The sequence below is a fragment of the Podospora bellae-mahoneyi genome, chromosome 4 (assembly GCF_035222275.1).
Source record: "Podospora bellae-mahoneyi strain CBS 112042 chromosome 4, whole genome shotgun sequence".
In the NCBI taxonomy this organism is placed as follows: domain Eukaryota; kingdom Fungi; phylum Ascomycota; class Sordariomycetes; order Sordariales; family Podosporaceae; genus Podospora; species Podospora bellae-mahoneyi.
In genome coordinates this window covers 1,470,135-1,484,872 of record NC_085883.1, presented here as the reverse complement: position 1 = coordinate 1,484,872, position 14,738 = coordinate 1,470,135, and the positions used below count along the sequence as shown (strand labels likewise).

The 14,738-nt window shown below is 52.5% G+C and overlaps 4 protein-coding genes across 4 annotated transcripts; 3 read left to right on the top strand and 1 right to left on the bottom strand.

Annotated features, from left to right (window-relative positions):
- Nucleotides 1-192: 192 nt before the first annotated feature.
- Nucleotides 193-3,144, top strand: QC761_404120 (uncharacterized protein; the record flags this gene model as incomplete). The annotated part of the gene is made up of 5 exons (XM_062878699.1): nucleotides 193-492; nucleotides 560-576; nucleotides 720-1,863; nucleotides 1,921-2,190; nucleotides 2,251-3,144. The coding sequence occupies 5 exons, from the start codon at nucleotides 193-195 to the stop codon at nucleotides 3,142-3,144; spliced, it is 2,625 nt and encodes an 874-aa protein (XP_062732126.1).
- A 3,597-nt stretch (nucleotides 3,145-6,741) lies between these two features.
- Nucleotides 6,742-7,599, top strand: QC761_404130 (uncharacterized protein; the record flags this gene model as incomplete). Its single annotated transcript, XM_062878700.1, has 1 exon — nucleotides 6,742-7,599. The coding sequence occupies one exon, from the start codon at nucleotides 6,742-6,744 to the stop codon at nucleotides 7,597-7,599; it is 858 nt and encodes a 285-aa protein (XP_062732125.1).
- Nucleotides 7,600-7,811: 212 nt separating this feature from the next.
- Nucleotides 7,812-10,832, bottom strand: AMO1 (peroxisomal copper amine oxidase). The gene is made up of 2 exons (XM_062878701.1): nucleotides 9,846-10,832; nucleotides 7,812-9,790 (listed from the first exon to the last, which is right to left on the bottom strand). The coding sequence occupies exons 1-2, from the start codon at nucleotides 10,146-10,148 to the stop codon at nucleotides 8,027-8,029; spliced, it is 2,067 nt and encodes a 688-aa protein (XP_062732124.1). The 5' UTR covers nucleotides 10,149-10,832; the 3' UTR covers nucleotides 7,812-8,026.
- Nucleotides 10,833-12,211: 1,379 nt separating this feature from the next.
- Nucleotides 12,212-14,197, top strand: QC761_404150 (uncharacterized protein; the record flags this gene model as incomplete). The annotated part of the gene is made up of 3 exons (XM_062878702.1): nucleotides 12,212-12,396; nucleotides 12,462-12,756; nucleotides 13,082-14,197. The coding sequence occupies 3 exons, from the start codon at nucleotides 12,212-12,214 to the stop codon at nucleotides 14,195-14,197; spliced, it is 1,596 nt and encodes a 531-aa protein (XP_062732123.1).
- Nucleotides 14,198-14,738: the final 541 nt, after the last annotated feature.

The following is a 14,738-nucleotide window of genomic DNA, read 5'->3' as shown; positions in this document are numbered from 1 at the left end:
CACAGCAAGAGGAAGTTGGAAGGACAAAAGGGCGGAAAAGAGCGGCAATCCTTATCACGTGGACGCGCTGCCAAAAGGGATTGTGCTGACATTTGGGTGGCTTGTCCCCTTTGCTCAGCTCGCTGGCTCTTAGGTGGGAAACTGAGAGCGTGTCCGGGAGGTCTTTCAGGAGAAAAGGGCACATGTGTTGCAATGGAACATCTTGAGACCCAAGTGAGCGACCTGCGCTCGTTCCTGGTTCCGCAGTCAGCTGCCGCTCCAGGATTGAGCCTGTCGACGCCAGCAGCCTATTCTCCCAGTGGGCCTCTGTCGTCACTTTCCGCCCTCGGAGACAATTCCGCACCGCAACCTGCCTCACCACTCCCACTCGAGTCGTCGCACAGAGGCGGCACCACGTCCGCCAACACGACCACCTCCCATGCCAAAAGAAGGGCACAGCCAGATGATGATGGTGAAGTGTCTGCCAAGCAGCAAAGGAGCAAGCGGAATAGAGTGCGTCGTTCCCACAGCACAGCTGCAGCTACCCTTTATGATCACTTCTACTAACCCTGTCATCCAGTACACCTCGATCGCCTGGTAAGGCTGTTCCTCTCTCGATGTGACTCTGTCCCGCATTGGGCCCCATGCTACGTTCTGGAATCGTACGATGTCGGGCCATGTTTTCTGCCATATAATTATGTCAGACCCCTTCCAACCCTGGTTTCTGACCTTTATGATAGCAATGAGTGCAAACGCCGCAAGATCAAATGCAACGGCCAGACGCCCTGTCACCGATGTGGCAACCTCAACCTACAATGTCTGTACGCGCCCAACTGCTGTCCCAACTTCAAGGACTCGGATGAGTTCAGGGACATGTCGGCCCAGGTGACTCGGCTGCAAGAACAGGTCGACAATCTCTTCAGCGCCATGAATGCTCTTCGCCAGGAAACTTCAAGTCTGCGACTAGCCCCGATTCACGATCATATCCTGCCTCCGCCAGTAACTACAGGCAGTCCCTCACCCATTCCCACCCTTCCTCCGCTGACCAGGCCTCGTCTTGGGTACCGTGTGCCATCCTCATTCCATGGACCGACGAGCATCGCCTTCACTGTCGATGTAGCCAAGAGTACGCTCCACAGAATGGGGTATACCGACGTGGCTGAGGACAGTGTTTCTCAGCCTACAGAGCCAACACCGCATCCATCGCCGGCCCTAGCTCCCCTAGCAGCCCCTCCGCCATCGGCATCCTCCTCTCCACCCTCAGCTGTCCCTCGTGATCCTATCCTGGAATTCGACGAAGCAGAAATGCTGCGGTTATGCGAGCTACATGAGGAAGAAGTTGGGGCCATGTACCCTGTGATACCCATCGAGACAGTCAAACAACATGCCCAATCGCTTGGCCCATGGTTTGCAACTGTCAAACTACACTCCTCTGCCGCTCAGCAAAGTTTGCCGGACCTTAACGATCAGAAAACATTAGTCCTCAAGATTGTCCTCTGCTGCGCCCTCGTGGTGGAGGAACACGGCAATAGTGCGCGCGCCGCCCGCTTATACGAGAGTATACAGCCGATCATTGACCGAATTCTCATGAGTGAGCCGGCCGATATCGTCAAGTTACCGTTCTTAGCGCTGGTAGCCGGGTATCGATACTTGTCTAACGACGAGGTATTGGCCTGGCGAGTGGTTGGGCATGTAGGAAGGCTGTGTCTCGAGTTGGGTCTCCACCGAAGGGAAGGACTGCAAAATATCACCGATCCAACGGTGAGAAGGAATGCACTCCTGACCTTCTGGAGCGTCTATGTTCTGGACCGGAGATGGAGCTTCAGCACCGGGCTGCCGTTTGTGTATCATGATGACAAGATTGATCCCGGGTTACCTAAGCCGGTATGTCTTAATTCCTGTGTGCAAACCACAAAAGTGAAGTGACGTTGACGTGTACAGGATGACTACCCCTTTTTAGTAGCAATGGTTGGGTACTCCAAGCTAGCGGCCAAGATCTGGGGGTTGGTGGATTGCTTTGAGCCAGCTGTTATCCGAGGTTTGAAGGCTCATAATTTTGAGCCGCTGGAACAGGAAATTTGGGAGTGGTATGAGAGTGTGCCAGCTGAGATCCAGACAGACCCATCCGATGGTGACAGGATTGCTATGCCTAGTGGTCCCACTGATAAAGTTCAGCGGGTGAGAATATGGACGAGATTGAGGCTGAATCAGGTATGCGTGCTTTTGACCTGGTCATCCGAAACCTAAACCTATGCTAACTTCATGTTCTAGGTCCGCATCTGGCTGTACACACCTGTGTTGCACAGCGCCACAAGCATCGCCGAGAATATGCAACGGGCTGAGAAAGCAGTTGACCTTGCCAAACAAACAATCCGGCTATTGGCACACATCAACCAAACCACGAGTCTCTATCGTCGCTGCCAGGTCTTCTACCACCAGTTCTTGACCTCATCTATTGCCGTTTTATTTCTCGCTTCCACCCATGCCCCTGTCGAGTTCAGCTCGCATTGCCGGGTAGAGTTCTACATGGCTCTCGACCTCGTACGGGAAATGTCCTCTAAATCATGGGTTTCCCACCGACTCTGGCGCACGATACGGTCTCTCAAAGCCGTTGCACCTCGGCTCGGTCTCGAGGAAGACTTTGCTGCCTCGCCCTCGGCCACCAAGCCCTCCAACACTGGCTCTGCTGCTCAGTTACATCGTCATCAAAGCACGAGTGACTACAACCAAAGCAGGAGCCATAGCATCAGCCAAAGCAGCCCGCGGACTGCTGGCACAGTGCCCTCAGTCCGAGGGGTCGCTCAAAGCCATAGTAGCATGAGTCCGTTCAGTCCGCAGATTAGGGTCAGCGAGATGAGCCATCACCCAAACTCAGCTGTTTCTACGCCTCATCAACAGCAGATGCACGTGGACGAACGGACTAATGGTCTGAGATTGCAATCCGAAATGTCGAGGATCTACGAGGGCTATGCAGGACTGGGTGTAAACGGGAGTGTGCCGACGACGGCAGGGGTGAGGAGTATGAGCTTGGAAACCGGCGCAATGTCTGCTGGTGATTTGGGATATGGGAACAATATGCATATGGGTCAGGGACTCGGGCTTGTCCAGGGGGTCGTTGGACTGGGCGATGAGAGCGTGTATCAGCATATCAAGGACATGTTTTAGGTTGAAATAGATGTCCAGCGTTGTGTTGCTTGTCTTTATACTACCTAAAACTTTGCTAATTTTTAGGTATCATTGAGATGTATTTACCTCGTTCCTCCATTGGGTTAGCCAGGTATGCTTGCTGCCCATCGCCTGCATCCCGAGATTGTGGGGGAGGGACGAGAGGAAGTGACTGGGCCAGCAAAGCCAGGGCCGGTTCGCTCTCAAGTCCCAAGCACTGGTGGGGTGACTCGGCACAATTTGATGTGTTACCTAACGACTAGCGTTGTTGAATTGACCTTCCTGAGATAACAAGACCGTCTCCGCAATATATACCAGAAGCAACCCTCACTTTGTAAACCAGTAGGTATCTAGAGTGGGGTCATATTTGTAGCGGTGAGAAGAACCAGCTCTCCAACCCGCACGAGGGCACTTATTTTTTTTCCAGTTGTTGCTGTTTTCCCCGTTCCTCGTCACCCTCGACTGTCATCACCCATGGCGTAACGCACACCTCTGTCCTTGCCCGACACAGCATCATCCACTCTAACGACTTTACCTCTCGATATCCCCTTTCAACTAGCAACCCATCTCGACTATGTGATCTCCTGCACCTCAAGCAGACCTGCCAGGCTTTCCACTGCTCTCTCGACCCTGATACCTTACTTCCCAACTCTTCCAAAATCAACTTCTGTCTCGAAGTCGAGAGGTTTACACGCTACCGTGCCCAGCTCTACGCGAGAATGTCCATCATTGACACTCGTCGTACCGGTCCCAAAGGAAAATACGGTCAAGATCTCAACGGCAAGAAGCAAAAGGTATGCTGCGATCGTTTTATCACACACAAGCTCCTCCCCCCGGGAACCGGCGCCCCCAGAGAGGGTCTAATGTGGTATCTCTGCCTTCGATGCGAGAGGTGGAGGCTCAAGAGCCAACGTTGCCGCTATGCCCATAGACAGCCAATTGACCAGGGCCCCTACATTAACACCCTCGCCGAGTACGACCAACAATATGAATAGCTCAGGAAAGCAAAAGAGGCCATCAAGAACGGGACTGGGTCGCTCCTCCCTCCTGTGGCGCAATCACCCCCTCAACCATCATCACCACCCCCCCACCGCCTATCCCCCAGCACCAGACAAAAACCCACCCCTCACACTTGGATCATCTGTCCCCCTTTCAATACCATAGCCATGCACCCAGACCGCTGGGTTCCCTACTCCAACCAACCGCTCCTCTCCCCGTTTTTGAAAAACTGGACTTGCCTCTCCACAAGAAGATACTGTCATTGCTGCCCTACCAGGAGTTGATGGCGCTGTCCCGGGTGTCGAAGTACTTTCGCCTTTTGATTCCAGACCCGGCCTTGGCTTGTTCGTCGCTCTACTCGTTGCAAGCCACCACCTGGCGCAGGTGCTATAATCCGCGCGTGTCGGCTGACCGGCCTGTTTTTCCGCTGGTGGCGACCTCACACTTTGACCGTGTTCCTTGCTCTGGGTGCTGGAGGCCAAGGGCCTTTGGTCCCGACTGGGGTACTACACTTGGGGACTATAATAATTTCTGCCGGAGTTGCGTGAAGCGCCGAAGGCATCCGAGTCACTTTAAGGATTTTGCGGGATTGGGAGAGATTTGGGGGACGTATGAGGAGTGGAAGAGCAAGAAGGAGGAAATGAAGTGGTGTACTGGGTGTGGGCTTTTTAGATTCAACGGGAGGGAGTGTGAGGGGTGTATGGATAATGCTGAGGAGTTTAAGAGGAGGATGGGTATGTTTCGAAAGACGGAGAGGAGGTGGGTGAAGAGGAGTGAAATGGGAATGAGGAGGTTGGCGTTCAGGAGGGGAGAGGGTGAGGAGGTTGGAGGAGGCGGTGGTGAGACTGGGAGAGGTGGGGGATGGTGGTTTGGAGAAGGTTAACAAGTTGGTGCGTGATCAGTTTCTTATTGGGGAGCGGGCGGATGGAGATGAGTGGGGGTTGACTGTTATGGAGGGTTGGGGTATGGAGGAACAAGAGAACGAGGAGCAGGGACTGGAAGGGTTGGTATGGAGTAACTAGATTGGATTCACTGGTGGTAAGGTATTTGGGAGCAGTAAAGAAACTTGGAGCAGCCTGGATAGATGCTTGGCTTACACGCAACTCGCGAGTTGCTCTTGCCATGTTCCTGCGGTGGGAATATCCCGCTTCAGATCGGTCATTTGGGTTAAGGGAGCCCCAATTCCCACGGTTCAGAGCCTTCTTGCTCAAGTCATCCCAAGTACTCAACGAGCGGGTTTTTCATGGAGCACGTAAAGAATGGGGCTCAATGCTCCAACCGATTCACTCTGTTGGTCAAAAACCTATATAGATGACCTTCTCTTCCTGTTCCAGTCAGCCCTGCCTCTATTTCCTTCTGCTTTTAGCTGGGCTGTACCCAACCTTCCAGGTTCAAAGCGCGTTGCGGAACAAAACCGCAATACCCGCGGCAAAATCAGTCAAAATGGGATTCCATTTCATCAACACGGCATTGTCGATTCTCTGTCTCGTCTCTGGCATCTCCCTTGCCACGCCCATTACCTTCTCCGCGTGGACCTACTTGTGGGATGTGACGGGGCAGAAATACGAGACCACGCACAGCAAGATCCGTAAGGGGTTGTACCAGGCGCACGCAGGATGGTTGGTGACGGAATGGCCGGATTATGTGGCCAATCACCAGATTCTTGCGCACTTTGGGAAGTTCTTCTTCAGTATGATGAAATGGGTGGGGAGCGACGGTCAAAAGTACTAGCATCGACGTACTCGACTATTTACTGGCTTGAGTTTGGCGCGTATGCCGACGAGGGTACAAAGTACTAGAATCGCTGGATAGATGCCAAGGGCGACTGGTTAAAAGACGGCGAGAACAACGACGACTTGGTTCATCGTATATGTTATTATGAGAGGGAGTACCCGGGTTCGTGTGGCAGAGATTAGGGAGACATTAGTTTTAAGAGCACAGGAAATGCCAAGCCTTTATTCATTCAATCCAAGTGGGAACAAGTTGGGTTATGAATTCAATGATGTGTATCTGCTGTTGAAATCAGCCCCTTTGAACTTATGCCGCTGGGAGCCAAATGACTTGGCCACAACGTCAAGGTACTGCCTCGACTTGAAGACGGTGAAACCCTGATCTTGAATGCTCCTTCCCCCTGGATAAATGCCTTCTCTACCCGAGCACTCGGCCCATGTTAAGAAGATCGTACCTTCCTTTCAAACCTCCTCTCGACCACCTGACGGTTTGGCAGAGTTCGAATGATATCATGATATCCACTACACAGTGATCATTTGGCGGAGCTTTTTCTGCTCGATTGATTCCATCCTGCTCCATTTTTGAGCTTGTGATCAATCTCCGCCCAGGTCTTGCTTCAGATGGGGAATACTCTGTGCCCCTTGTGACCGAGATCTTTGTTGATATTTTCAGGAGCAGTCCAATGGTACGAACCATCCGAAGGGACATCATGGGACTGTCTGGGGTGTATATATAGTCCCTCTTCTTGAACTCTTCCCTTTACTCTTCTTCTTCCTACCACCAACACCTCCAAGTGGAAACACCAGCAACTGACCAACGCATTTTTGTACCGACAACAATCTTGACCTCATTCACGGCACAGTCACCATGAAGCTCGACTTCATCACGCCCGCCTGGGCTCTCTCCTTGATTTTTGCCATCACCAACGCCAGCATCGTCTCTCAGCCCGCCCGCCGCGCAGAGGACAGACAGACAGATTACAGCTGGTACTGGACCGGCCTCTCTATCAACACCACCACCGACAGCCCCATCTCTGCCCTCCAGAGCGTTGTCGTAGTCCCCAAGTTTTTTCCCCCGGCCACCAGTGAAAAGGCCAACATCAGCTTCGTCCTCCACCTCGGCACGGGCGCCAACTGTGGCTCCTCCGCTGCCGTTGGCATCGACATGAAGATCAAGACTGATGGCACCGCCGACATAGCCGCCTGGTCTCATTCGTCATACGCCAGCGGCGTCGAGGTGGCAACGGTGCACTGGCTCGACGAGCAGCGCGGCAAGCGGTTCGACATTCAGCCCGGCGACGAAGTCACCCTCAAGATCAAGACGCTCGACAGCAGGAACTTGTGGGTCTATTGGAAAAATGGCCGGACGGGCGAGCACGAGACGGTCATGATCGGGAACTACCACAACGACGTCTGTCGTTCGTTCGCCGCGTGGGTGGCGGAGCGTCGCCCAGGGGAGATCATAGTGGATGACAAGAAGGGCGATTTCAACCACATCGGGGAATTTGGAACCGTGATCTTCAAGGATATGCAGTGGGGAACCGAGGATGCGCAGGTGTGGAATACTGGTGAGAGGAAGGGCCCTGCCACGGAGAAGTGGTATCTACTGGGGAGCAACGATGGGTGGGGGGAGGTTGTCATGCTCCGTTGTGAGTTCTTCCAGAACAAGCCGGATATCACTCCTGACGGCATGATGTGTACACAGGGAAAACTAGGCGATTCTTGAAGAGAATCAAAAGGGTAGCAGATTTTTGTTTGAGCTGATTTTCGAGTGGTTAGCAATCTGAGCAATGCAAGGGGGAGTCGCCATCACTCAATGCCTGAAATGTCGCGACTAAATGTGTGTGTGATGAGATCCCAGTTGACAGGACAGAGCACGAGCCATGTGTCTCACAAAAAGAGTGAAGCAACCATCACGTGGTATTTGGTTTAATAAAAGGCTTTTGCAATATTAGGAATACCACATCGTCCACGGAGTCCAAGGTGCCTCAAAGAATGTGAATAATACTTGTCTTATACAGGTATCCAAAAGGGAAAACTAAAAATACAAAAATAACCAAGGTATCCAAGAACAAAAGCCAGAAGAATACACAAACAACTCCTCATCCAAAGAATGCTTTCCATATCATGCCATCATTATCCCGATTGTCAACCTAGTGAGTGCCATTGAAACCATTGCTCTTGCAGCAGTTGGCGCCGTTGCCGTTGGCAAAAGCAAGAGTACTAAGCTTGTCAGTAGCGTCCAAAACACCCTGCTTGCCGGTGAGAATCTGGCTCGGCGTGCTGGCATAGCTGGGAGGAACATCCATCACCGGGTTGCCGGCGAAGAAGTTTCGAGGGCGGAGGAGAAGCATCATCGGCTCGGCAGGCATGACGGGGAAGTCCTCGGGGGACGGGAAGTGGGTCACGCCAAAGGTGTGCCAGAGGACAATGTCGGTGTTGTCGATGGAGGTGGTGCCGTCACCAATCCACTCGGTGATGCCACGGGATGGCTCGCCAGAGGTCTGGGGGACGTGTTTTCCAGCGGGCCAGAGCTCGTCGTCGCGGTACTTGGTGACGTGGATGGCATGTCTGGCAAAGGCGGCGCGCTTCCAGACCAGGGAGCCTTCCTTAGGCATGAGGCCGGGGACCTCTCTGCTGACCAACTTGTAGCTGACGGGCTTCTTGCTGTAGGGGTTGAGCTTGTTGGTGTTGGCGATCTCCCAGGTGCGGGAGGTGGCGCCGTTGTAGTCCGTCATGGCCTCGCCCTCGGTCACGAGCTTGGTGCGCTTGTTGTAGAAACCGTTGCCGTAAAAGTTCTCGGGGCTGCCGACGGGGGCCTCGCTGGGGACGGCGTCGTTGACGAAGACGGTGTTGTTGGGACCGTCGATGTTGGCGTCGATGCGGAGGCAGAAGAGATGCTGGTGGTTGTGGGCGTTGACGCCGGGGTAGACTTGAGTGCCCCAGCCCTTGGTGTCCTCGTCCTCGAGCATAGCGTAGGTGTTCAAGATACCGGTGAGCTTGATCTCAGGGGCAATGGTGCCATCCTGGTGGAACACCCAGGCGACGACGTACTCGTAGTTGGCGGCGGTGAAGATTTGCTGGATGATCAGCTTGCGGCCACGGGTGACGATGACGGAATCGTCACGGAAGTCGCTATGCTTGAAGAGGATGCCGGCATCCTCCTCGTGAATGCAGATGGCATTCTTGATGGTGCGAAGACCACCATCACGGGTGGGAAACTCGGCATCCATGTAGTGAATGGAGCCCTTGCAGTCGCAACCAAGGGACAGGCTGTTGGTCATGTAGCCAGCACCATACTCACCCTGGTCAAGAGCGTGCTTGCGGTGGTGGGGGGCCTCGGGGTTACCGTATGGGACGACCATTTCGGCGAGAGAAAGTCTGTAGAAGATGGGGCGGACGGTGCCCTTGTCGTTGAAGGTGATGTTGTTGAGCACGATGCCTTCTCTGTAGTTGAAGCCGATGTGGAACTTCCAGTTTTGCCACTCAATCTCCCTGCCGGTAAGCTTGAACGAAACACCTTCCGGCTGGGTGATGTTGATGGGCTTCAGATCGGTGCGGTAACCACCACGGGCCTCCACCGCAGCAGGATGATAGTCCATAGGCGGGGCCTTGCTGAGTGGGCGGCGGACCTTGGGGATATCGATGGCAATGATCTCACCCTTGTCGGCATCGTAGATAGGGCAGAAGTCAAGAGGGTACTGGTACTGGCAGTTGTCGATGTCTGGACGGTAGTACATGAGTGCCTGTTGCAACCGCACCTTGTTGCCAAACCGCTCATCGTAGCCAATGGTCCATGGGTCGCAATAGACCTTGTGCATGTCCTCTGGGGCAACACCGCTGATGATGCACTGTTCAATGACCTTGGGGTCCTTGCGGACGACGTGCTCTACCAGCTGGAGCTCCTCCATGGTGATCTAGCATGTAAATTAGTGGCTAGGTCAGGAAACATCACACAGGGGTAAATCTCACAATAGGCTGCTCTCCATCCAACAGATCCCACTTGGTGATCTTGGCCTCAGCAAGATCAACGAGACCATCGTAGACCTTTCCACCGGGAGCGATCACCACAACATCAGCAAAACGCTTTGGGCGGGGGGCGGTCTCGGGGTTGGCGAGCCATGCTGTCATCTCAGCCTTGCGAGGCTCCTGGAGAGAGACGACATTGAAGAAGACTTGGCCGTGAGCCTTCTTGACGATGTTGATGGCCGTCTCAATCTCGGCCAGAGAGAGAGGGTCGAAGGGGTGAGGGAGGTTAGCGACGATGGAGCCCATTGTGAAGGTTGTTTCGAGACTAAGGAAAGAAGAAGTGTTCGAGTTGCTATGTCGATATCGAGATCTCAACTTCCTGGTGAGACGAGGGACAGTCTTAGATATAGCCCTTTTCTCTTGCCTCCCATCTGTCCATCTTCATCACCACGGCGTGCTGCCCGCATTCCTTGCCTGCCCGGCTTCGGCCGCTGTCGTCCCATGATGATTGATAAGAATTGCAAACGCCTGATTTGTCAATCAGAGTCTTGGTATGATAAGGAGTTCTGGAGGGGTGGGCGCGCGGGCATTCAACCCCGCCATGTCGTTCAACCACCACATCGAGGAATAGCGGCGCGATAACAGGGCTTATCAGCAGTGGTCCAGTCAAAAGGTTGACAAATGACAGCCCCGCGCTAGCCATCTAGTGGCATCGTCGCATCGTCGTCTCCAGCCAACCGGCGCGCTGTTGATTTTCTCTGCGGATGCCGAAGCTCGGGAAGGAGGGGCAGGCCGTCGACAGATCTCCGAGTTGCCGACTGGCGGGGGGCACCCAGCAGCTGTCAAACATCGAGATGCCCCGCACTCCACTACCATTTCGAGGAACACTCGGTCAATGGAGGGGACTTTCTCGCCTGTCCTGGAAGCCGTTGAACAGCTGCTGCATGTGAGATATATTGTGTTGCACCCTCATTGCATATTCCCATGAGCTGTCCATGTCCCATCCAGCGGCACACAACATCAGCAACATGCGTTGAGACATGTAATAGAGTCAGGTACTGGAAACAACGATTGTCCCCACCACCATGCACCTAGTGACGACGGTCCGCCAGATGTGGAAAGGGCGTCAGACTGCAAGAGCCATGTGGGAATCCACTTGGCCTTATCTCGAATCGAATCGATCTTCAAGGCTCGCCGTCGACACAAATCACTACACTACGCCTGTAAGACACCTCAGATATCAGGGCAAGTCTTCTACCTAATGCTAATGAGTCAACCCGATCAAGAGGGAGGAACCGGGGCCAGTTACAAGACAAATCATCTTACTTCAGGCTTCAGAGGATCTGGAGCGCTGAATTGTCGACAAAATTTGTCACCTTCTCCGAATCTGTCGGGATCAAGCCCAGTTGTTGGTGGTTGAGAATCTGTTCAGGGGCTAAGGAGCTTCTGTCAACCCTAACCCTTACTAACAATGCAGTTTTGGAGCACTCATAAGGAAAGCGAATTAATAAAGCCAATAACCAGCTGATTCTGTAGTTATGCCTAACTTTTCTCTTCTGAGGTCCTGTCACCCTTGGGAAAGTCCCTTCACATCCTGAGAAGCTGGAAGAGTATAGTCAAGGGTTAGGGTTACAAGCGGGATTCTGATCACCAAATGCAAATCACGGGTCTGGGTGAGCACTGCCTCACTACGTGCGGCACAGCGGTGGAGCAACAAACTTGTCCAGTGGAGCTTGTGAGCTTGATGAAGCGCAGAGGATCAATTTCCATCCAGCTTCATATCTGGGCATTTACGCATCCTGGCGCAAGCGAGAACAAGCCTCTGTCACGACTCTTAAGAGAATCGCCAATATGGACATTTTCGGCATTCTTCTTTTACCAGTTCAACGTTTGTACCTAACGCCATGGGCGAAGGATGACCCCTTTTCCACCCAGCCAATACGATCAAGCGTTAAACCCCCATAAGCTGCAAGGGTCAGATCAGATCCCAGTTTGGAGGTGACCTTGTTGGTTCAAGCCGCACAGTCGCGCTTCGCGATGTTCCTGACTGTCGGTCAAGACAGCGTCCTTTTTTTCCTCGCCCAACATCAGTGCTTTCCTACGCTCTTTTGCTAAACGGTTATGTAGCGGATGGCCTGTACGGCGGAACCAGCCGACCCCTGAAGACCGCCGCCATCAGTCAGCACCAGAAGGATTCGGCTAGCCTACTTTGAGTCCATTCGTCCACAACACAATTCTTCACTTCATCAATTCAGCTTCGCGGCCGTTGATTGTAGGCGCCTGAACGAGGGACTACTCACGATACCTGCGTGCTCCACCAAGAACGTGTCGGTTTGGTGACCGCCCCGCCTAATCGACCTCAAGGCAACATGAGTATGTTTTACCTTGACGTCTGGATAAGCGGCTTTGCCGCCGCCCATGCCGTACTTTCTGGTATTTGGATCACCCCACTGCTCGTCCTGTGGTTTGTGAGTCTCTGCGTCGTCCGCCGAAGGGGTGACCCCGCTAGAGTGGGAGTGGCGTGGATGAAGGTGGTGTACCCGTTCTGGATCGTGTGAGCAACCACACCGAGCGCTTCGTTTAACAGTGTACTCTCAGCTAACTGGTTGTCTCTTGAAGTTCGTCATTATGCCAAGTGGCCCAAATCGGCTTGAGCATTTGGGGATTCAACGACATTGCTGGCAGAATAACAAAAACAGAATACTTTGAGCTAGCGGTATCCCTTGTTCTCTTCCTTGCCGAGGCGCTTCAGAATATCTCCGATATCCTCCTCTTTATAGCCTTTGTCGAGATTGGCAGCGGCTTTGTGTTGTGTTTGAACGGAGCGAAGAAGTCACCTATTCGAAGACGCCTAAGATTCGCTACCTTTGCATTGGGCATTATCTTGCTGGCTCTTGCTCTGACGCATTTTGGGGTTCGTCTCCAAGCTGATATCGCTCACAGATCACAGCTACAGAAGTTGAATGATCTCCATGTTACAGATGGAGTGTTCGATCCGGCCAGCGAAGCAGCGCGTTTATACTTCGCCCTTCAGGCAGGAGTACAGGATGCTCACTTCGACTCTCTTATCAAATCAAGCCATCTACATAATGCCTTCAACATTTGCTTGTGGATCACCAGTCTTCCAATCCTTGGGTTTGCCTCCTATGTGCTCCACCATACAAAGGAAAATATCATGCTGAAAAAGGCAAATCGACAACCTCCAACTGTGCAGACGGACTTGCTAACACTATACCCAGGTCGCTGCCTTGTATTTGACATCAACAATTCTTACATTCTGTCGCCTTCTTGTCACAATGGGCATTAACCTCAGCGAGTATGAAAACCATAGCCTCATCTGGTCTGGAAACATTAAAGGACATACGGGTATCCGCACAGATATCTTACCCTTAGTTGAGGCCTTCTTCAACTACACTCTCATGTTCATCGTTCTCACGCTCTTGTTCGTCGTGGCCATCCGAAAGCGAAGGGGTCTCTGGTCCAATTCCCAAATGACTTGGGATGCATCAAACAAGTTGTCCAACGTTGCAACTGGTTCCTCCCCTACCTCTGAGACTCCAGGGTACTCGGATGATGGCCTGCAGGAGCACGGGTTCTGTCTCGAATCTCAGCAAACAGAAACATCTTCTCATCCGACACATCCTCAACCATCCAGCCAACCACTTCTGTCTTCAGCATCACCTGCGTTGCCTCGACAACCCCCTCCTGCAGCGCACCTAGATCCAGAACCTATCCCAACCGCACAGCAAAGAATCCCACGAAGACCGCTTGCCCCATGGATACCTCAATCACCAACCAAACCAAGCTCGCCATCAGCATCCTCACCACAAAGTATACACCCAGTCCACGGGGTGTTTCTGACACGTCAGCGGACTATCGAGGAGTTGGACGCGCAAAAGGTGTTGGTATTAGAGATGTCACCAATACACCATCCACACAGGATCCCTTCCAGCGACGATGGAGAAGAAGTGGCGAATGGATTTCAAATGCAGAATCGCGCCCACTTGAGTGTAGGAGAAAGCTCGGAAAATGCTATGGTTGCCACTAGATACCAGGCAGCGCAGGGGCATGATCCATCTTTGGAAGAAGACACAGAGCTGGACACGGTGGTCGACGGGTTTCAAATGGGCTCGGCACATAGAAGGACAAAGGAAGTGGAATCGACAACCAAATCCCAGAAGTCCCAAGACCATGACGAACCTCTTGCGGAGTCAGACGTGGTAGCTGATGGGTTTCAAATGCAATCTAAGCTGCCGAGTTATGACGAGGCGGCCCCGGTGAGGACTGGGTTAGGGTACTTGAGGGAGAAAGACGACCAAGATAAGAAAGCGAGGGGGAGGGCGAGATCATTTTGACGGATTATGGCTGTCAAATGAACAACGTTGATGTCGTTCCGGTGGTGGCACACTTGTTTTTGCTGGGATGAAGGCAGGGTGGGTGTCCAGGCGCAGTGCATATACCCTTTGGTCTGTTTCACTATTTCTTATTATATATGCATATATACTTGACTGAATGGCGTTTGTAGAAGACACTGTTAAAAAGCATAAACGGGCGGTCCACTAGATGTTTATTAGGTTGGGGTGGTTTCTGGGAGACGTCACGTACTGGTTTTAGCTTTGTTCCGGCTCTTGATAATTGTTTTATAGCATTTCACCACTACATTAACGATGTAAGGCGACTGTCTATAATGACCGATATATTTTATTTAATATAGATTTCCCATTGAGGAGCATGTTGATTTTGAATTAGTTCCTATTACGTTTATTCCATTATCGATTATCTATATACAATGACCTTGGCTGACATCAATCTTCCTATCGATATTTTTTCGTTGTTTACGACGTCAATATGGAAGAATGTTAGAGAGTGTAAGTATGTAACCCAGACATTTCTTTG